This window comes from Hyperolius riggenbachi, chromosome 7, assembly GCF_040937935.1.
Source record: "Hyperolius riggenbachi isolate aHypRig1 chromosome 7, aHypRig1.pri, whole genome shotgun sequence".
In the NCBI taxonomy this organism is placed as follows: domain Eukaryota; kingdom Metazoa; phylum Chordata; class Amphibia; order Anura; family Hyperoliidae; genus Hyperolius; species Hyperolius riggenbachi.
Window position 1 is genome coordinate 275,735,808 of NC_090652.1, and position 22,135 is coordinate 275,757,942.

The 22,135-nt window shown below is 45.5% G+C and overlaps 1 protein-coding gene across 11 annotated transcripts in view; it reads right to left on the reverse strand.

The window, feature by feature from the left end:
• Window positions 1-22,135, reverse strand: part of FMNL2 (formin like 2) — a 313,595-nt gene that overhangs the window by 145,300 nt on the left and 146,160 nt on the right. For all 11 annotated transcript variants that reach the window (XM_068245776.1, XM_068245780.1, XM_068245775.1 and 8 more), the window contains exon 2: window positions 14,525-14,608. In XM_068245776.1, coding sequence (XP_068101877.1) covers window positions 14,525-14,608 — 84 coding nt within the window. The remainder of the gene's footprint in view (window positions 1-14,524; window positions 14,609-22,135) is intronic.

The following is a 22,135-nucleotide window of genomic DNA, read 5'->3' on the forward strand; positions in this document are numbered from 1 at the left end:
CCCCTCAGAGTTAACTAAATGTACAGAAGCAAAAAAAAATGACAACCCAGCATGCCCTGCAACTTCCTTTTTGTGTACCAAATAAGAGTGAGGTAAACTGGGGAATGATCATTTATAAACAAGAAAAGTAATAGAGATTTTAACTTTTGGATTGCCTGGTTATCATCCTTATTACTTGTTAACCAGATAAAACTAAAGAATTGACTTTTTATTTTATGCCCGACAGTTACACTTTAAAAAAATGTTGAAGTATAGTAGGTTCTATACCCACATGACAAACTGCTGCCAGGAAACACAGAGAGCAACAACTAAGGACTCTAATATTTTACACAAATGACCTACTCATGACTGTCATTTGGATTTCCTCACCAAACAATAGATAGGATAGAGTTGTTTTTCTTAGCTGTGTGCCCAATCTGCAGAGTGGTTAGAAAAAAAAGACGGAAATGGTGGAAGCAATATAAAGTCTGACTACAAAATAAAAAAAAATGAAGTTTTTGCTTTGGATAGTGCTGAAAAGGGTTACAGCCTCTGCTGTGTTTTTATTGCGTTGTCTCCCCTCAGTAGCGTTTTCCTTCCTTCCTGTCCAGATAGGAAGTAGGTCAGTCTTTCCAACAGGTAGCAGCCAATACGACCTTTTTTATTTTATAGAGTGAGAAATAGCTAAAATCCTCCTGATCATTATCATACTTTACCTATAAAGTGCCAACATAGAATGTAGAGCTCACAAGCAAGGGAAACTGTGCTCATCCTTTCAAGGGCCTAGGATTTAAAGTGGACCTGAACTCAGAACTCCTCTCTGCTTTAAAAGATATGCAACAGCATAATAACCGTTAAACAAAAACACGTATTTGTTACAGCTGATACAAATCCAAAAATAAATCTGCACTGTTTCTACTTCCTGATTCATGGAAGCAGACTGTGAGGAAACGCGGAAAGCTGCCGCGTGTGCCAAGAGCTAGGCGGCTGACTCCGCGTCTTACGCGGCTGTTTGCACGCGTCTGGTTGTTTGGTGGATCGCGGAAAAGCCGTCGCATGTCCTGACAGCAAAGCGGCTGTTTGCATGCAGCAGCGTGTGCTTGGTGTGGCTGGGTCTGTTAGTGCACCTAGGCAGATGGAGAGCTATGCACGCCGGGCCTGAATGCAGGACCTTTATACCAGCAGGGGAAGTGTCAGCTGATCAGGAAGGTCAGCTGATTCCTGCAGGACTCATGATTGGCTGAATGGTTCGGGCGGGGCGGCAGTGTCCAGCAACTATATATTCTGCTGCTTGTCAGTTGCTGGTTGCCTGTCGTTGCAAACACATACGTGGGAGCACTCAGACCTGTAGTCAGATCCTTAAGTGTGCCGGGACCAGCTGGAGCTGTAATCCTACACTTAGCTAGATTTTGTTGATAGCTTAAAGTACTAGTTTGATTGTGTTTATCTGTTATGACTTCCTGCCTGTCTGACTACTCTCCTGATATCTGACTCTGTACCTTGCCTTTCTGATACTCCGTTGCCAACCTCCGCTAGCCCCTGATTCTGCCTCTGTCTTCTGATCCTGTACTTTGTTTGTCTGTGAGTTGCCGACCTGGCCTTCCCGACCCTGAGAACTATCTCTATCACTAGGAGATAGTTCATGCCTTGTATGTTCTGGGCACCTGCTCCACAGTGCCAGCTTTGTATGCTCTGGGCACCTGCTCCACAGGGCCAGTTCTGTATGTGCTGGGCACCTGCTCCCTAGGGCCAGCTCTGTATTTGCTGGGCACCTGCCCCATAGGGCCAGCTCTGTATTTGTTGGGCACCTGCTCCACAGGGCCAGCTCTGTATTTGCAGCCTCAGGGCCCATCCTGTATTCATTGGGAACTCGCTCCTCAGGTACCCCAAGCTTGTTACTATTCTTCTGTATTCTGATCTTGTACCCTGTCATTCTGATACCCTGTTGCCGAACCTCGGCTCGCTCTTAGACTCTGCATCTGATTCCTGATTCAGTACCCCGATATTTCTGATATCCTGTTGCCGAACCCTGCTTGTTTATTAGACTCCGCCTCTGCTTTCTGAATCTGTACTGTATCTGTCCGTGTGTTACGACCTGGCTTGCCCGACTTCGAGAACTGACCTTACTGTTAGAGGCAGTTCCCAGATCTGTTAGTGACACTCTCTCCTAGGTGTCACTCACGTTCTGTCCTTCCTACGCTCCGCCTGACTCCTCCCCCGGGAGAGTCCAGGCCTTCGGAAGGAATCTGTATTGCTGCAGTACTTCATACAGTACGGCACTTGTTTCTGAGGCTTAGTCCTCACGGTATTACTGTTGCACCAAGCACTCACACTACTCAGGTGTTCAGAGGTTAGCGTTATATCGGATTATCGGTGATACTGCAGATCATCAATAATCGGATATATATCTGTATTCCCAGTGATACTGCAGATCACCGAGAATCAGACCCTCTCTGCTACACCGATTGTGACACAGACATATTGCAAAAAACCTGTGATTTCAAATGAGCCTATTTGCCATCTCTGCCATTGGCAGTCACGTGACACAGGGAGAGACCAAGTGAATTAAACAGGCTAAACTCTCTAAATACACACAGGGTGTATCTCTCTATGTTTTCCTTCTGCCCTGTGCAAGAGTTCAGGTCCACCTCAAATGAGGTGCTAAGGGAAGTGGTCACTTTTCCATACAATGTTAAACACAACTTGAAAGCAAGGAGTATTGGGTTGCACTACAAAAAGATTATTCACTTCCAAAATGGTTTGCATGCAAAAGCATTCCGAACTAGAGCCTGTCACCAGCAATGAAGTTCCTCCAAGTCAAAAAAGGATCCCTACTTTACCCAAACCAGTCACAAAGCAAGCAAGCACTTCATGCTTATTAGATTTCCTTCCCTGTATGAAGCTGCATGGGGGAGTGGTCTCGGTTAGTGGTATCCTTGGAACAAAACGGGGGCTCCTGGTATGTGGTGCAAGGAGTTGTAGGAGGAGGAGAAGTCTGGACCTCACTGACCAAAGCCAAAGCAGCTTGGAGGTACTTTGTCTTCATGGACTGTCTGATCAGATGGGGGTGGTCAAATGACCCTGAAACTAAAGACCCTGGGAGGTAAGTATGGAGAATGGGGGGGGGGGGGGTAAAAGAGAGCTCAGTCAAAGGATGGGGGAGTATTATTAGGCTGTAATAATAATGGTTCAATACTTTAGCTTGCTTTCCTCTTACGTAAAGCTTTCTGCATCTCACACTCTGGATTCTATCATAAGATCTGCACAGATGTCCCAAATCCAAATCATTTATAAGTCGAGTTCAGACGGTACAACACGCTGCTCACAAGCTGTATCATTTAATCCACACACCGTGTCAGACTGTCTGCTCTCACTGCATTAGCCTTGATCTCAGTCTTTTGGCAACACGCGTGGTACTCTAAAGAACATCTCAGCAGTACGAGCCAACCTAGAGGCCAGCTTGTCACTTCAGAGGTCGAAGCATTCCAGTGGAGACTGCACAGCGATTTAGAGAAACTACACTGGCTAATCTGGGCAAATGGATAATACCCTTGGCCAAAGGTCATTCACATCACATGGCTGGGCTGACTTTAATGCTACAACAAGGTCTGATGTGAAGGCGACGAGCAGCAATTATTTATAATTATTGTTATGGGAAGAGTTTTATGATACAGTCTATTGACAAAGCATAGCTTTTATGGCCGCTTCACACATGTATGTGTTAAAGAATAATTCCATTAACAGGACCAGATGTCTGGAAAGGCCACAAAAGCCCGGGCCTTGGGCGGATGCTGCTTAAAGGGCCGGCTGAACATGGTAAAGGGGCTGCTGAAAATGGAAGAGAGGCCTGCAAATGGAAAAGTGAGGCTACAAATGGGGGGGCAACATATGGAAGAGGATAGATGCTGCTCAAGGCAGGTGTACATATTTACAGCAAGCTCATGGTGAACCAGAACTCCTAGGCGTGTCTAAGGGGCTAAAAAGGACCAAAAAGCCCTCTTACTAAAATCCTATGCACAACAGAAGTTTGCCTTCTTAAAACAGAAGGTATTTGTGATTATTCAGGTTGGAGTGAGTTCTGAGGTATCTTATAATGCATCACTGCTGAATGTGCAAATCAAGCCCCCTCCCCCTTTTATTGTCCCTGGAAGCAGGGCTGTGGAGTCAGAGTCAAGGAGTCAGAGGGGTCCCACAATGCATCACTGCTGAATATGCAAATTAACCTTTGTTGTCCCTGAAAGCTAAACACATCTCCAGAACCATCTGGAATGCAATGATGTGTCAGCGTATTAATTGTACAGAGCCAAAATTGACTAATGCAGTGGTCCTCAAACTAAGGCCCGCGGGTCGAATGGGGCCCACCGAGGCTTCACTGGCCCCCCAAACACAAATATATAACTTATAGATGTGGCTCATTATAGCTTTAAATACCCACATATAGAATAGCAGTGCTGGCACCACCCATCCACATACTGTAGAAGCCAGTAAGCAGTCATTCGCTGGCTTCCAATCCTGCATCAGGTGACACTGCTGTCCAACTGGACGGCAGTTTGTCACTGTCTGGTGCACAAAGAAGTTTTTGGGGCGCCACATGACTGAATGGCTGCTGCTGGTGGGTCTCCTTCGGGCATTGGGGGGAATCAATACCTACATTCAATGTAATGTTTTTCAACATCATTTTATGTATGTTCCGCCCACTCAGCAGTCTGAAGTATATTGACCCGGCCCTTAACCGAAAAAGTTTGGGGACCCCTGTGCTAATGTATGGGAACACTTAGTGACAATACGTTGGCGCTTTATAAATACAATAAATAAATAAATGAATTGTTCTGAGTTTAACGCACTGTGGAAAATGCCAGCACCCTATTAACACATATCAGTAACTAATCTCCCTAAAGGTTAGGCTCAGGTGGAAGGTCAGGATTAATGCTGGGGTTTTAGTTTTGCAGGGAAAATCTTACGGTGCCTTTACTTATTCGGTTTGACGGGCCAATCAACCTTTCAATCCAATAATTTTATTGGTTTGAAGGGGAATTGATACCGCAACATGGCTGAAATTGGTCAAAAAAATTGATTGGGAATGCAGGTAAATCTTGTTCGCAAGGGATCAACCAGGTGCGTGGCAACTATGGCGCTCAATAACGTGACGACCAACAGACTGCCAGCCACTGCCATGCAATGCCCCCCTATCTGCAGTCTTGAAGGCTTACCTGTCCCCCGGTGTACATCTCCCCCCCCCCCTGAAACTTTACAAAGGTGCCCCTCAAAAGGCCACAGGCCCAGGAGGAAAAAGCCCCTCCCCTACTGTCTGACCTGCTAAATATAACAGGAGTGAATGATGACTTGTTGCTGGATAACAGCAGCACAATACTCTGCAATAAACCAGATCCGCTCCTGTTACAAAGCATTATTACTCATTTCAGTGACAGTTACTCGCATATCTCATCCCCTGGCTCCCTCCACCAGCAATAAATCACTGGTCCTATTCCAGTCCTATTGGGGACCACCTCTGAGTTGGGCCAGTTAGTGCCGCTCAAAAAAACCCAAAACGGAAGCAAAAAATGACTTTTCATTCATTTCCCTAAATCTTGGCAAGGCCAGATGGCCCTGAACCGATCTCTCCGACTATCTGTCTGTCTCTGAAGCTGACAAATTACTCCTCATGTCCGGAACTAAGATATATTCAATTTACCTCTGCCAAATTGGATTTGCAAACCTGCCAGAGAGTCTTGCCAGGGACACATTTCTTTAATAAACAGGATATTACAGGCTGTGTGTGCATTATATTCCAGCTATCATGGCCTGAGCTGGGGGGAGAGGGGGCTGAGTAACAACAGGACAGAGAGAAATATTATTATCAGGTACAGCAGTACTTACCAACCATTTTTAACAAACATTGCGGCCCCACTGACACTGTGTACACTTTTTTTTTCTTTGGGGGGGGGGTGCACGTATGTACAGAGTAAAATAGGCTTTCAGCCTTAAGGCTCATGCTTTAAAAACTGTTGAGATAGAGAAAAAAGAATGGCATTTTTTCCAGGGGGAGGGGCTTTTGTCTTACAGGAGGATTCCAACAATTTTTAGGCTGGCTATCCTATTTAATGCAAATTTTGTGACATTCTGATTCGCTAGGCACCTAATCTTTTCACTTAAAATGATACCTGTAGCTTTCTAAAAACAAAAGTTAGATACTCACCTAAGAAGAGTGAAGGCTGTGGATTCCTTAGGCCTCTTTTCCACAGACAGTTGATAGGCAGTGAAATGCCTCTCAAACTCTCACAACTGCTCACTGCTGCCTGGTAACTGCTCACTGCTGCCTGGCAACTGCTCACTGCTGCCTGGCAACTGCTCGCTGCTGCCTGGCAACTGCTCGCTGCTGCCTGGCAACTGCTCGCTGCTGCCTGGCAACTGCTCGCTGCTGCCTGGTAACTGCTTGCTGAGCACACAGTTCAACTGTCCGTGGAAAAGAGGCCTTGGAGCCTTTCCACTCATCTCTGCTTCTTGTCGTTCCACCAGTACAGCTTTAATGTCGAAGAACCGGATCTCCTCAGAAGGCTTCAGAAGCTATCAGGTCCCCGAGTACTTCAGAAGCTGATTGACTCTGTAAGGACACGCGCAGGTGCAGTACGGAGCCGCTCGTCGTTGGAAGTACTGGGAGACATGAGAACTTCCAAAGACTTCTGAAAAGACCCAAAAACACAGCCGGATGAAAAATGTAAATGGGGGGACAACAGAGGAACGAGGAGACCGAGAGAGGACCGGCAAGTCCGGATTAAGAGCATCCCCTCATCTTAGGCGAGTACAATTTTTTTTTCAGAAGGCTAGAGGTTTATTTTAAACCAATTATTCATATTATTTCTTTATTGGCTTAATGGGTTTGCAAAACTCTCATCCTGTGTGATTGTCAGATGAAGCTGAAGCTGGCCACTAACGGTCCAATTTCTAGCAAAAAATCGTTCGAGCGATCAGAAATTCTGATCGGATTGGTTGTAAATAATCTCCATTGGTGGACACAATCGATTATGAACGAGTGAAAAAAATGTCGCCCGAATACATTTTCGTCGAACGAAAATTTGGATTTTCTTGGTGGTCGTGATAGATAGGAAGCAATGATTGGTTAGTTGATGGTGTAGTGAACGATTTTTCGTCCGATCAGAATTTCTGATCGCTCGAGCGATTTTTCGCTAGAAATTGGACCGTTAGTGGCCAGCTTTAGTTAGATTGAGAGGGAGAAGGGAAAGGGGTTTGAAACTGTTCAACTGCCGGTGACTGAACAGTCCAAACTCCTCCCCCTTCCCCACAATCATTTACGTGAGATAATCAGGAAGGAGGTAAGAGGAGGAAGCACTAGATAGTCTTTCACTCTGAACACAGAGCTGACCCCAACCACCTCCTCTAGCCTGCTGTCAGATTATCATTATTAATAGTTAGTGCTTACTGTATTTTTTGGACTATAAGACTCACTTTTTCTCTGCCAACAGTGTGTGTGTGTGTGTGGGGGGGGGGGGGGCAGTCACTGCATCTTATAGTCCAAATGCAGGGAGTTCCTGACTTTTGAACGCCTGCCAATACCAACCTCCAACCCGCCGCAATGTCAGGGACTCCCTGTACTGTACCCATACAGAGGAGGACACAGGGGGACAAACAGAGGACACAGGGGGGCATAGAGGAGGACACTGGAGTATGCAAGGGGGACACAAAGAGGCATAGAGGAGGACAGAGGGAGACACAAGAGCTACAAGGGGGCATGAGGTACAAAGGGGGCATAATCCACAAGATGCTGCTTCACTATGGATGGTGTAGTGTATATTTTTTTGTATAGTATATATATATTTTTCCCCCTGGTTTTTTGTCCTCTAAACCTAGGTGCACCTTATGGTCAGGAGTGACTCAAGAGTCCGACAAATACGGTATATTGCGCCAACATCTTCCACAGCGCTTTACAGAGTATTTTCTTTACCCTTTAGTATAACTTACAATTTGAAACTGGTCTCCCAACTCATTATGAATTACATAATTATCCTACCTGCCTTTGACCCAAAATAATGTAATATTTATGAAAATCCCAACACCTAGCACTGGAAGCAGCCATCTTGCATAATTAAGCTATACCCAGGGAAATAAACCCTCAGCATCCTGGAGAGCTCACAGGAGCTCAGTGTGGCATGTTAATAAGGCCCTCAGGTAAATATGAAAGTAAACTTATTAACCCTTTTTGGCACTTAAAAAAAATGTTGTTCGAAATTAAAACAGCGTGGCTAATGTTCTGGAGCAAAGGGAACATTTTGACTGCAGTTCGGCATAGAACAGCTGACTGATGGACAAATGTAATTGCACAATGTAGCTCATATATTTCACAGATCCACTCTGCATCTTCCAGGACAGGAAAGCTTCGGAGGAGGCCATTTGGGGACACGGAGAAGAAAGAAGCTATTACAGATTAATGTCACAGATTGGAAAAGAGCAGCTCGCTTCATTGGCTTGTACTGTATCCCGTAGCGAAGAATGCTAATAATACAGAGGTCATATGGGAGCGGGAAAAAGTGGGGTGAGAAGCAAACAAACAAGGACTCATTCATGTAAAGTGGAACAAAATCTGTGGCTCCACCAGCAACCAATCAGATTCCTGCTTTCATCTTGTGATGGCGCGTTAGAAAACGTTATCTAAAGCTATGTAAACACACTAGATTTCTGTTACCTGAAAAGATTGCCATCTACTTGGGCAACATTCTAACCTGTGATTCACCCAATTGCTATTGTAGTTCCAGCTGCAGCTCACATCCTCCCCTTTCCATAGCACAGAAGCTGCCCAGCATCATGTCTGTACACCCATTGTTACAAAATATCTCCTAAGACAATCACAAATGACTGTGTCGGAAGACAAAATATATCATTTGACGGAAGCATTCAATCCATTCTTGGAATGCCAAACACAGTGTGCTCCAGGTCTACACCACAAGCACAGGTCGTTTTATTGTCAGGTAGTTTGGGCAATGGCCTCGGGTGATTTTGGTGCAGTTGAAAACTTATTTTACTTTTGGAGTAGGAAGGGGGAGGTTCATTAAATTTGATTGGCGGACATAGAAGCACCCTGGGCGTGTACGTATTAGTACGCCGCCGCTGAGCTGGGCATAGGGTGAGTCGAATGAATAGAATGATGGCTCACTTTGCTGACGCTCAGATTCCCGGCGGCGTTAAATACTACTCCCCCTACAGGTCATAGCAACTAAGAGGGAGGAGTAATTTGGGGTTGGGCGATCGCCGGCACCCTGAATTACCCTTGCGCGGGGTGTGCACTATAGCATTGATGCTATAACAATGCCCGGCTTCCACAGCAAGTCCCGAAATAACCTTCTTCACACCCTGGTACTCAGTATACTTTAAAGGATACCCGAACTGACATGTGACATGATTAGATAGACATGTGTATGTACAGTGCCTAGCACACAAATAACTATGCTGTGTTCCTTTTTTTTTCTTTCTCTGCCTGAAAGAATTAAATATCAGGTATGTAAGTGGCTGACTCAGTCCTGACTCGGACAGGAAGTGACTACAGTGTGACCCTCACTGATAAGAAATTCCCCTTTTTATCTCTTTCTTGCTGTCAGAAGCCATTTTCTGCTAGGAAAGCGTTTTATAGTTGGAATTTCTTATCAGTGAGGGTCACACTGTGGTCACTTCCTGTCTGAGTCAGGACTGAGTCAGCCACTTACATACCTAATATTTAACTCTTTCAGGCAGAAAAAGAAAAAAAAAAGGAACACAGCATAGTTATTTGTGTGCTAGGCACTATACATACACATGTCTATCTCATCATGTCACATGTCAGATCGGGTATCCTTTAAGACAGTCAAATAAAGGGGTTAACTTATCCATGATGGGGACTTATGTATGAGGGGGCAACTTTTTCTGGACTTAGAGTCTCCTTTAGCACATTAATCGGCCTGAGGAAGTGGGCCAATACCCACGAAACGCGTTGCCAGTGCATAAAATAAAATAGGTTATCTTTAACCACTTGTCTTCATTGAGGTACACACCTCGATTCTACCTTTTACTGTTTTTAACTCCGTTTTATATCTTGGGCGCCTCTTTTCCCTGGTATGTATGAGGATAAAGAGTATGTAAAGTTTTATGAGGTTAGCTTGCGTTTAACTACATGCATGCAGTTGGAATTAGTAGAACGGTTTGGTGGCCCGTTATCTGTGGCCGCCATCTAGAATGACGCAGGCCGTTTCCCCAGTTCTTTGAAGTGCAGGGCTGATAAATCCCCAGTGCTGCCGACAGACACATGACGAGTACAGTAACCGCTTGTGTTCCACAGCCTGATCCGGCAACAGATGAAAACCCCAGGCAGGGCAAGCAGGGGTTAAATAACCGCTGGCCTTACAGGAAAGAGGTCGGGAACATGACATAATCCCGCTGCCACAATAACATCCCCTTACATCACTACACTAATTGCTTGCAGGAAGATTAACTTTTCCAAACACCTGCCAGTCACAGCAGATAAACCGCCAGCAAGGTGTAAATCCACCTATAAGTGGTTACAGGCAGAGAGGTGATATGAGCAGAGTGTTCAGCTCAATGTCACCGCTCACAAGCCTGGCATGTTTACTGATGGTCTGGCTCAAATGAAGAGATCTAAAGAGATCTACACAAATAGATTTGCAGCAAATTCGATCATCAGATTTCTGTCAGATGCCTGTCAAGTCGAATCTGACAGGAATCTATCTGATGTGTGCCACACACTAGGAACCGATTTACAATAGATTTCAGAATCAAATCTATTGGAAATCGATCTAAATGCATTATTGGACCATTATGCTGGGAAAACATGGCTCGATTTTGAGCCAATAAAATGGCTCGATAGATCATTTTCGACATGTCCGATCTCCCGCCCAATCATTTCGCTGCTCGATTCCGGATTGAAGTGAATGGAAAAATGATAAAAACGAGCAGAAGATAAGAGAATTGACTGCGGAATCGAGCTGCAAAACGATCGAGCAGGAAAATCCAGCGGCAAAATCGGCCTGTGTATTCCCAGCATTAGATCCAATGCAACTCTATGGGGCATCGATCTGCTGCCAGCAGCAGATCAACCTAGATTTTCCATCCTGTCACAGATAGATCATATCGATCGAAATTGGCCTCAAATCGATTGATCAATTGACAGAATCAAATGGTTGAAATCGACTAGTGTATGGTCTTTTAGTACGCACAGTACAATTTTCCATCAGATCTGATAAGGAATTGCATTGCGTGTAGACGGCCAAATTGTTTCCGATTGATTTTGCGATCGATTTTGCATTAAGTATCCAAAATTGATCACAAAATCAATCACAATCCGATCAGACCAGTTGGAGATGATCGAATAGATCCATTGATCTGATGGAAAATTGAACCATGTGGACTCAGCTTTATGCCTAGTACACACCATGCAATTTTCCATCAGATTGACATCAAATTGTTTATTTCCAACAGATTCGATCTGGTTCCTGATCGTTTTTCTGATCGATTTTCCAATCACTCCTATACAAAATCGATCAGAAAAACAATCGGAAATCAGATCGGAGCTGTCGGAAATAATAATTTTGACCGTCAATCTGATGGGAAATTGCATTATGTGTACCAGGCATAAAGGCTTGTACACACGCTTGATCGACTAATAATGCTGGGTACACAAGATGCAATTTCCCCTTCGATTGACGGGTAATCTGACGGGAAGCTGTACCGTGTGTACAAGTCCAAACTGCTCCCGATCGATAAAGGGATCGAATTTCTTATTATAACTTTGTAAAATCGATCCCTTTATGGATCAGAAACAGATCGGACAGGTCGGGAATGATCGCTCGATTCACCGTCGATCGGACCAGAAGTAGCATCTTGTTTTTCCAGCATTAAAGAGAACCTGAGGCAAAAAGGGGGCAAAAAGGTTAAGGTGGCCAATCGACCATCAGATTCAAACGATAATTAACTGAATCAGCTGAAAATCGGTGCTGCGAAGAGCAGGCCCATTTATTCATTGGACATGCTAGAAAAATCTCGGGCCGACATGCTTGATCGGGTGACCGGAATTAACGGCGTGCTATATTGGGACGAGCGACAGAAGCGCCGGAAACCCCCAGTGCTGCCCCCCCCATGCCCATGCACACGCCAAGTGCTAAATGCTGGCAGCATGTACAGCGCTAATGGAGCAGCAGGTTTCGCAAGACAGATGGGCAACGCGCAGTGGGCGACACAGGACAGGTATAGTATAAATGCACATCTGTGGGGTACATTTATACACTGGGGGGGCAGCGGCAAGGCGGCATCACTAGGCCCATTCCTGAGAGATCTCATGCTGAAATTGATCAGGAATCGGCCTGCGCTGTATGGGCAACCGACAAATCTCTCTCCGATCAGATTTGATAAGGGAGAGATTTGTCTCTTGGTCAAATCTGCCCATCATCGCTAGATGTATGGCTACCTTTGAAGGCAGAGGATCAGCAGGACAACAAGGCAATGTGCATTGTTGAAAAGAAAATAAATATGTCAGCCTCCATATCTCTCTCAGTTCAAGTGTGCTTTAACCCCCTTGGCGGTATGAAAAATACCGCCAGGGGGCAGCGCAGCAGTTTTTTTTTAATTTTTTTTTTTTTTAAATCATGTAGCGAGCCGAGGGCTCGCTACATGATAGCCGCTGCTCAGCGGCATCCCCCCAGCCCCGCCGATCGCCTCCGGCGATAGGCGATCAGGAAATCCCGTTCAAAGAACGGGGTTTCCTGGAGGGCTTCCCCCGTCGCCATGGCGACGGGGCGGAATGACGTCACCGACGTCAGGACGTTATTGGTAGACCCGATCCACCCCTTGGCGCTGCCTGGCACTGATTGGCCAGGCAGCGCAGGGGTCTGGGGGGGCGCGCGCCGCACCGGATAGCGGCGATCGGGCGCGCGGCGGCGCCGATCGGGGTGCTGGCGCAGCTAGCAAAGTGCTAGCTGCGTCCAGCAAAAAAAAAATTATGTCAATCGGCCCAGCAGGGCCTGAGCGGCACCCTCCGGCGGCTTACCCCGTGTCACACACGGGGTTACCGCTAAGGAGGTTAAAGAGGAACTCCAGTGAAAATAATGTAATAAATAAAAGTGTTTCATTTTTACAATAATAATGTGTAAATGATTTAGTCAGTGTTTGCCCATTGTACAAGCTTTCCTCTCCCCGATTTATATTCTGACATTTATCACATGGTGACATTTTTACTGCTGGCAGGTGATGTCACTGGAAGTAGCTGCTGCTTGCTTTTTGGACATTTGGAAACAGCTGTAAACAGCTGTTATTTCCACAATACAATGGGGTTCACAGACACGGAAACTGTGGGAGGGGTTTCACCATGATATCAGTAGTACTGGGCCCCCTAATGATTTGTTTGTGAAAAGGAATAGATTTCTCATGTAACAGGGGGTATCAGCTGCTGATTGGGATGAAGTTCAATTCTTGGTCACGTTTTTTTCTTTAAAGGCTACTACTGTTTTGGGGCCTCTGTTTCTATCTTTATGTTCTCACCCTCTCCAGTGAGCATTTATTAGTTCATATGTTAGAAAAGCCAATTTAGAACAGAACTGTGTGTAGGTGTATATATAACTGTGTATATAACCTTTCACTAGGGACTATGTGGTCTAGCCAGAGAAATGCAGGAGAGAGTGCCCCTCCTTTCCTTACTTCTTCTGAGTGGACTTTCACACTCTCTACACCAGCTACAGCTGGCACACCTTCTTAAGAACATCTAAAACACTCTGCAGATAAATGACTGCAAGAAACAGTGCCTAGTTTAGGCACCATTGACCACCAACTTGATGTTCATATGAAAAAATTCTCCCTAATGGTTTGAGTTTTATCTATTCTTCCTCAAGTGTGGCAGGGGGGGGCAAACCCAGGTTTCATCAGCCAAAATAACCACTGTATTTTTTTGACTATAAGACTCACTTTTTCTCCCTCAAAAGTGGGGAAAAAAAGTTACTGCGTCTTACAGTCTAAATGCAGGGAGTCCCTGACTTGTAAACGCCTGCCAATACAAACCTCTAACCCGCTGCAATGTCAGGGACTCCCTGTAATGTGCCCTTGCAGAGGAGGGACAAACGGAGGACACATGGGGGCATAGAGCAGGAAACAAGGAGGACACAGGGAGACACAAGAGGTACAAGGGGGCATGAGGTACAAAGGGGGAATAATCCACGATATATATTTTTTTCCCCTGGTTTTTGTCCTCTAAACCTAGATGGTCAGGAGCGCCTTATAGTCCAAAAAATACGGTAATATTGGTGGGTGCAGCCAAGAAGTACATGGGTCATACAGAATTGATTTAAATTTAATCTGGTATTCCGACTTTGCAAGCAGCAGCAGACTGGAAGCCAGCATTAATAAAGGATGGGTAGTGAAGGTTGTTGGTGCCAAAGTGGAGAGCAGCGAGCTAACAGCTGCACGTTACACACTAACGCAACTTGTGCACTGTGACTGTCGCACAGACTTTAACGTCGCACTGTGAAAGAGGCCTAATACATTTGTTTTTATTCCTTACCTGATCACAGATAAGTTCCCATTTCTTCTCGTTGTCGTACTGCCGCAACAATCTGGCTTTGTCAGGCGGTAAGTTCATCGCATTCTGCAACAGAAAAACACAACAGGCCTTCAGTGATGAGCTGAATTATTTCACGTTTTAATACCTTCATTTATATACATTTTTTCAGCATATGAAAACATTCCGATTGTCCAAAGTTTGACATGATTATATGTAAATGTATCCATACTCTGGAGAGATGTGTGTTCTCACCCCTACATTCATCTTTATAACATACCTACAGGATAGTTATACTTTTATATACACATAAAGTTGGCCATGCATCGGGCGACTCGGATGGAAATTGGTGCCGCCAAGTGCACGCCCGATTGACAATGCAACCAATTTCAGGCGAGCATATAAATCGGACAAGCTGCAAGATGTCGGGCCGTCATGGTTGAATTGGGTGCACAGAGGTAACAGCAAGCGATAGCAGGACAATCATCTAAACCCCCGACACTGTCCCCTCTAATGTTAAGTATGCCCCCCGGTGCCCAGCGCACTATACATTACCTGACCGCATCCACTGCTGGCTCCAGGCTCTGTCTTTAGTCCATAGATGCGCCTCCCGTGGTTGCTGGTGTACATGTGGGCACGTGTGTGACGTCACACACATGCCCACGTAGGGCACGTGTATGGACGGAGGAGGGAGCAAGAAAAGTGATCCCTCAGCTCTACCGCAAAGTAATAGATATACCAGGGAGTCAACCAGTCCACACCTGGATCGCTCTTAGGTGTGTAACATTTACAGCAGCAAAGACAAAATGACTGGGTCTCCACCTGGATTTGTGCAAAAATGCTGGTTTATTGTACCTTAGTAATAGAAAAAACACACGACGTTTTGGCCAGCGGCCTTTATTAAGTGTTACACTTGATAAAGGCCGCTGGCCGAAACGTCGTGTGTTTTTTCTATTACTATGGTACAATAAACCAGCATTTTTGCACAAATCCAGGTGGAGACCCAGTCATTTTGTCTTTGCTGCTGTGGACGGAGGATGGAGCCATCGACAGGTACCGGGACTGGGCACCGGGGGGTGGGGCACACTTAATATTAGAGGAAACAGCATCAGGCCAGTGAGGCAGCAGAAGCGGCATCCCAAGGCCAATCCGATTTGAGCATTAAATTGACCGGGAATCGGCCTGCAGTGTATGGGCAGGCAACAGATCTCTCTCCGATCAGGTTCAATCAGAGAGAGATCTGTCTCTTGGTCGACCGCTAAAACGAACAATTCACGGCAATGCTCGGGTGGTTCAAATGATCGTCATGACGGATCACATCTGCAACTAATCATTCATAGTCAGCAGTGTGTACAGAGCTATGAACAAATGCTTGTTTACCGAGAGTTCCAAAGCAAGTACAAAATATGCTACTGAGCAGATGGCTCACACAAACGCAGAAGCACGGACCAGATCCAGCTCACTTTTTCCCGCCAAAGTCCGACCCAGTCCATGCTACGGCGCATGCACGCGCATTTGTCAACGGTTTACAAGTGGAATGACCAGTGGAGGAGGCAAGGAAAGTACCTAAATTGGGCATTTTTTTCACTACAGGTATCCTTTAAAATAAGCAAAGTATGTCATATAAACCTAGAGGGCACATGTGCTATTAGTAGGACACAAAGTAACTATGTCTTATTAGGGAGAAAAAAAAAATCTACTCAGCTCTGTGACCTATAGAAGTACACAATACTGCATATCGCTGGCATAGCTGGCGGGTCAATATGGTTCAAGGCTGTGTATGGGTGTCCTGTATGGAGCCGCTCCTTGATCCGCCATCAGCTCAGATCACGATACGGAGTGATTATTTGTTATGGTACAAAGTTCAGCTTTCCTTCCTGAGACCGCTGAGCTCGCTCCATGCAAGCAGTCAGTGTGGCTGTGTACTACATATAGACTTATTTATCAGGCATTTATGCAGCGCTGACGCCTCTCCCACAGAGCTTTACAGAGTACACCCAACAATTCATATCGCCAAGGAAAGGCTCGCACTGGTCAGTGTAGAATACGCACACGTTTTTCGGTCTGTGATTTTTAGACACTATGGGCTTGATTCACTATGCGGTGTAACCTACTTATCACGTCTAAAGTCTTTAGGCGCGCTAACCAGGGTGCTAAGTAGGTTAGCACCGGTTTTCTCAATCAGATCGTGCGCTAAGTACCACGTGCAAAGTCCCATAGGCTTTAATGGGCACTTCGCATGGAGCGCAGTGCGCGCGTACAGTTTTATGTGCATAAAGTTTTGCGCGCGAAAATCTCGTTTAGATGTGCTAAGGGGGTTTTCACAGGCGTGCTCACAGTTAGCGCCGCTTTGTGAATCAAGCCCTATGGGCTTTTGTCTGAGTTTACACATGCGCGCTTTCTACACAGCAGCTAATGATTGTGGATGAGAAACCGCACACGACGTGCGAAATTCTGTAGCAGTGCTGTGAGTTTTTCCCTCCGCATAGCAATCACGTTGACTTACATTGGTTTTAAAGTGAACCTGAACTCTTGCACAGGCAGAAGGAAAACAGAGACAAATGCACCCTGTATGTATTTAGAGACCCTGTCTAATTCACCCTCATCTGTAACTAATCACCACTGTAATTTGATCTCTCAGTTGTGTCAGTTGGCTGCCTCCTCAGAGCAGCTAATTTGTAAACACAGGATGTTAACCCAATGTCTGCGTCAATGAAAGCAGGAAGTAGACACACTGCAGATGTATTGCAGGATTTGTATCCACTGGAAAAAAGTAAGTTTGCAGGTGCTGTGCAGCTACACTACAGGGGAAAGCTAACCGGATGCTGAGTCACAAATCCTCGAGGTAACCTTGCCATTCAGCTGCCCCTCTCAACGAGTCCTTAATGGTTTATTCCCAGCAATTCTGCTATGAATATCTTGCAACAGGAAGTGATTCAACTCCAAATTACTACTGATAGAGAGGTTGGGAATTGCTTATTAAAGAAATGCATTTGCAGCTAAAATAAGTACCGTAGTATGTGCTGAAGCACACAAGACTTAACAGGTCACACAGAAAAAATAGTTAAGAAAAAAAGTTGCCCACAGGCTCATTCTTTCATTCTTGTTTCCTCATGCCCCAAACGAGATCACATGGTCAAGGCCTTGATGAAAGATCACATGGTCGCTTCCTCAATATGAGGTAACACATGGTGTCTACCTCAATGAATGTCCACTGCCTCAATAAAAGGTCACATGATCACTGCCTCAATGAAAGGTCACATGATCTCTACCTTGTTGTAAGGTCACGTGGTCTCTGCCTCAATTAACGGTCATGTGGTCTCTGCCTTGATAAAAGATCACATGGTCTCTGCCTTGAAAAAAATATTGCTGGCACATGGCTTCTGTCAGGGAAACAGTTAACATGGTCTCTGCCTTGAATATAGATCCCATAGGACCATATGCAGACACAATTTTTTTATTTTATTTTTTTGCCGCCATTCATTACTATGGACTTCCGCACACAAAATGCGTAGATGCGCAGAAAATTGTTACGGAGGCGGTCGTTGGTTGTTGTTTTTTTTGCCTGCTGAATGAAGCAAATTTTGTGTGTAATGGAAACAGGCCCATTGAAATATATTGCTATGCGAATTTGCATGCAGATAATGCATGTGAATACGCCAAAGTGGAAACAGGCCAGCATTAGCCTGCATTTAGCAACTCTGCAGCTGAACAACACAGTCTGGGCAAAGTCCTGTACATTGGGTACCACTAGCTTACTACCAAGCTTGTCATTCTGCTGTCACCTCCTGTAATCACTCCCACTGCATTGAGCTACGCATTGCCTCCCTCCCTCACCAAGGCTTTGAGTGCTGCTGTGAAATAATTACATGAAGCTGCTATGGAGAAGCTACCAGTTTTGGTTTATAAAAATGCAATTTTTCATCAATTTGTGGAAGTACTTTGTTTAAATTTAACAAATCACTAAATACAAAATATACAATAAAAACAAACACACTAAACACTCCCTTAATCATAGTTAGTTGAGCACATTACTGCTGATTTTGGTTTTCAACAACGTTCTTCAGGCCAAAATCTCATAAAGAGAAAAAACAATGTTCTCTCTGGTTTCTGTTCATGCTACGTTTACCCATTGATACATAAAAAAAACACAAAAATGATTGTTGTAACAATGTGTTGCCTGGGCCAGCGAAGGCAGCGGGGTAGACTCTTATCTCCTGCCAGAAGCACAGTTTAGTCACAGCTCGTTACAGAGCGGAATATTTCTGATACTTCTTTACAAACATGTCCAGACATTCCAGCTGCAACCTTCTCTCTATTTCCAGTAAGAGTTCTCAATTGCCACTTTCAGTTTCCACAGACAGCGGAGGTGGGCTGTCTGGGCAATAAGGCACAGATTACTCCAGGCACAATTCCAGGGACCAAATAAAAGTCTACTCTCCTCATGAGAGACGCAGGGCCTAGTTTACTAAATCAGGCTGTATTTTGAAATCACTTAGCCAGGGATGGTACTTAGTTCTGAGGTGATTTAACTTTGTGGTCATGTGACACCAGTCAGAGCCAAAGCCACCCCTGGCCACTTTGGCTCCAAATACTGTATCACTATCCTGATTCTTTCCTTACAACTTCTGAAGGGCCTCCACATTGCCACCAACAACCCCCTTCCCCATATCACAGAAACCACACAGCGAAGTCCGGTCTTTGTGGTCGCTCGGGGCACCACATAGTCAGTAGTGCTGGCAGGATACCCCTGCCTCCCCCACCTCTCAGGGTCCAGTGACAGGAGATATGTACCCAGAGCTGGGACAAGGTCCTCCAGCACCCAAGGCTGAGACACCAAAGTGCGCCTCTCCATCCCTCCCACTCCAGCCGTCACACACTGATTGCTATTAGACTAAGATGCACCCCAGGGCCCCCACTCCAGCACCTTAATCTCTAGTTATCTGGCTTGCAGTCACTGCCATGTATCCCTTTTTCTTATTTCTCTCTGCTTCAAAACCAATAGGGGAATGATAGCTGAGTGAGTTGTGCGTCCCCTCCTACACAGCGCCCTGAGGCTGGAGCCTCTCTTGCCTCTGCCGCGCCTGGCCCTGTATGTACCAGCCACTTGTCCAGCTTCCCATCTCCATGGCTATAGGTGTCATTCCTCATATGACCCGCTGGCACGGACTGGCTTGTCACGTGTGGAGTGACAATGCAGCAGCACTAGAGGGGATGCACGGCTGAGGTGAGTAGCCTCCTATGCCCCACCTGCGCTTGTGACTCTGCATGAGGGAGTGAGGGAGGCTTATCTGCTACCTATACTGGGGGAGCTAATGCTGGGTGGTGCTGCTGCCTAGGTGCACCGCTCCTTCTTATATTGGGGGCCTACATATGACTGGGGGCAAACCTGGGAACCTATACTGAGGGGGGCATATCTGCTTCCTACACAGCGCCTGCCTAATACTAGGGGACATCGGCTACCTATACTAGAGGGAAGGGACTGGTTAATGCTGGGGGCTAAACTGGCCACTTATAAGGGTGTGGAGCTCCTAGTATGGCTACCTGTACTACAAGGGACTACCTAAAACTTGGGCACATCTGGCTACCTAATAGTAATATCTAGGGGGGCATACCTGGCCACCTAACACCTGCCACTACTGAGAACAAAGTGTTCTTAGATGGGGGGGTGGGAGAGAGAGGGGCTAAAGAGTATAAAAGTGTAGATAGGCCAAAATACAGTACATTAAACTTGGACCTGAACTCAGAAGTTCCTCTCTGCTGTAAAAGATAAGCAACAGCAACATAACCTTTAAAGAAAAACATTTCCTTGTTACAGGTGATACAAATCCTGCAATAAATCTGCAGTGTGTCTACTTCTTGCTTTCATGAAAGCAGACAGACATAGGGGCTTGATTCACAAAAGGGTGCTAACTTACTTAGCACGCCTAAAAGCCCCTTAGCACGCCTAAAGCCCTTCAGGGCGCGCAAAGTTTTGCTCGCTAAGCTAGCGCGCGCAAAGTTTAAGCACTGCACGTGAAACGTTGCACCGAGTGCTCCTAAAATGTCGCCCCGGGTGCGCCCGAAATGTTGCATGGTGCGAAGTTTAGGGTGCACCCAGTGCGATGTTTTAGGGGCACCGGGTGCGACGGTTTAGTCGCACCCGGTGCAACGTTTCGTGCACACTGAGCAGCACTAAAGTTTGCGCGCGATCAATAAATGCTTTAGGTGTGCTAATTGCTTAGCACCCTAGTTAGCACGCCCAAAGCTTTTAGGCGTCCAAACCGAGTTAGCACCCTTTTGTGAATTGAGCCCATAGGGTTAACCTCCTGTGTTTACAAATTAGCTGGTGTACCGAGGCAGCCAGCTGACACAGCTGAGTTAGCAAATTACAGCTGTGATGAGGGGGAATTAGACAGATAAGGGGGAATTACACAGGCTAAAGTCTCTAAATACACAAAGGGTGGATTTCTCTACGTTTTCCTTCTGTCCTGTGCAAGAGTTCAGGTCCACTTTAAAAAGCTGTGTATTTAGCAGTCTGGCTGTAGTACAGCTTTTAAAATCGCACCGGTGAGTTACAGTAATAAAGATGAATAGTAACAATAATTACGTTTCCCTGTTTAATGGTAATGATCTCATTTATTACTGAAGCCGTCACAAAAAAAGAGGATTGGGCTACATTATAAGTGAGTGTCGTCATCTGGAATGACTTGGAAGTGTCTCAGCAAAGTATGTTTCCTTTCATACGTTTTTAAACCTGTCCCGACTTGTGGTTTCCTCCCGTATAAAAGCCGGCCTCACAGATGAAGTATTTTGGCAGCTCCTCGCAGGTTAATAAAAAAAAGGGAATAACTTCTAAAGGAATTCACCTCGGCCCCATCTGCCAAGATCTATAGGTGAAGTTTCCATTTCAGAGGGCCGGCCGTGGACGCGAGGCCCTGATCGCTGCAGCAGATGGGGACCCGGGAGCGCGGAGGCATTTACCCAAAGATTAAATCGCCAAAAATGTAAAAAATAGGATCAGTAACACATCAATGAGTTTCCTGGGATTTCGGGGGAATGGCCTTAAAGTGAATGTCGGCCAAAAATGACAGTTGTAACTCACAGGGTGCCGCCACAATTCGTTTTCATATATGAGGGTATATTGCTTGTGCATACTGTACTTTAACCCTTTTGGGGCCGGATGGCTTTGGCCCTTGAAGAGAATCTGTAACCTAAAAACCTCATATAAATAAACCTACCAACCTGCAGGTTTTCATCTCCTGTCCCCCTATGTCACATTTTCGCTGCTCCCCACCAGGATCCTGGCCCAAAAAAGCAGTTTTATAAGCTGTTTTTGTAAACAAAAATATGGCTGCCAAACAGGAAGTTCGTCATAATATTGCATGTTCCTGTAAACTGCATTACAGTTTCCATGAAAGGTTATATTATTGAACAATAAATTCAGGCTTTAAAGTTTTATTTCATAGTTTAGAAGAAGTTTTACCTTGTAAAGAATGCTGCAATCTTTAGTAGTGATTACTGATAGCAGGTCCGTGTCTGCATTCTGCAATAGTCTATGAACTATGCTTCTCACAATTATCAGCTTTTATCAGTAGATGATACTGAGTTACTGAGAGAAGGGAATGTGTGAGC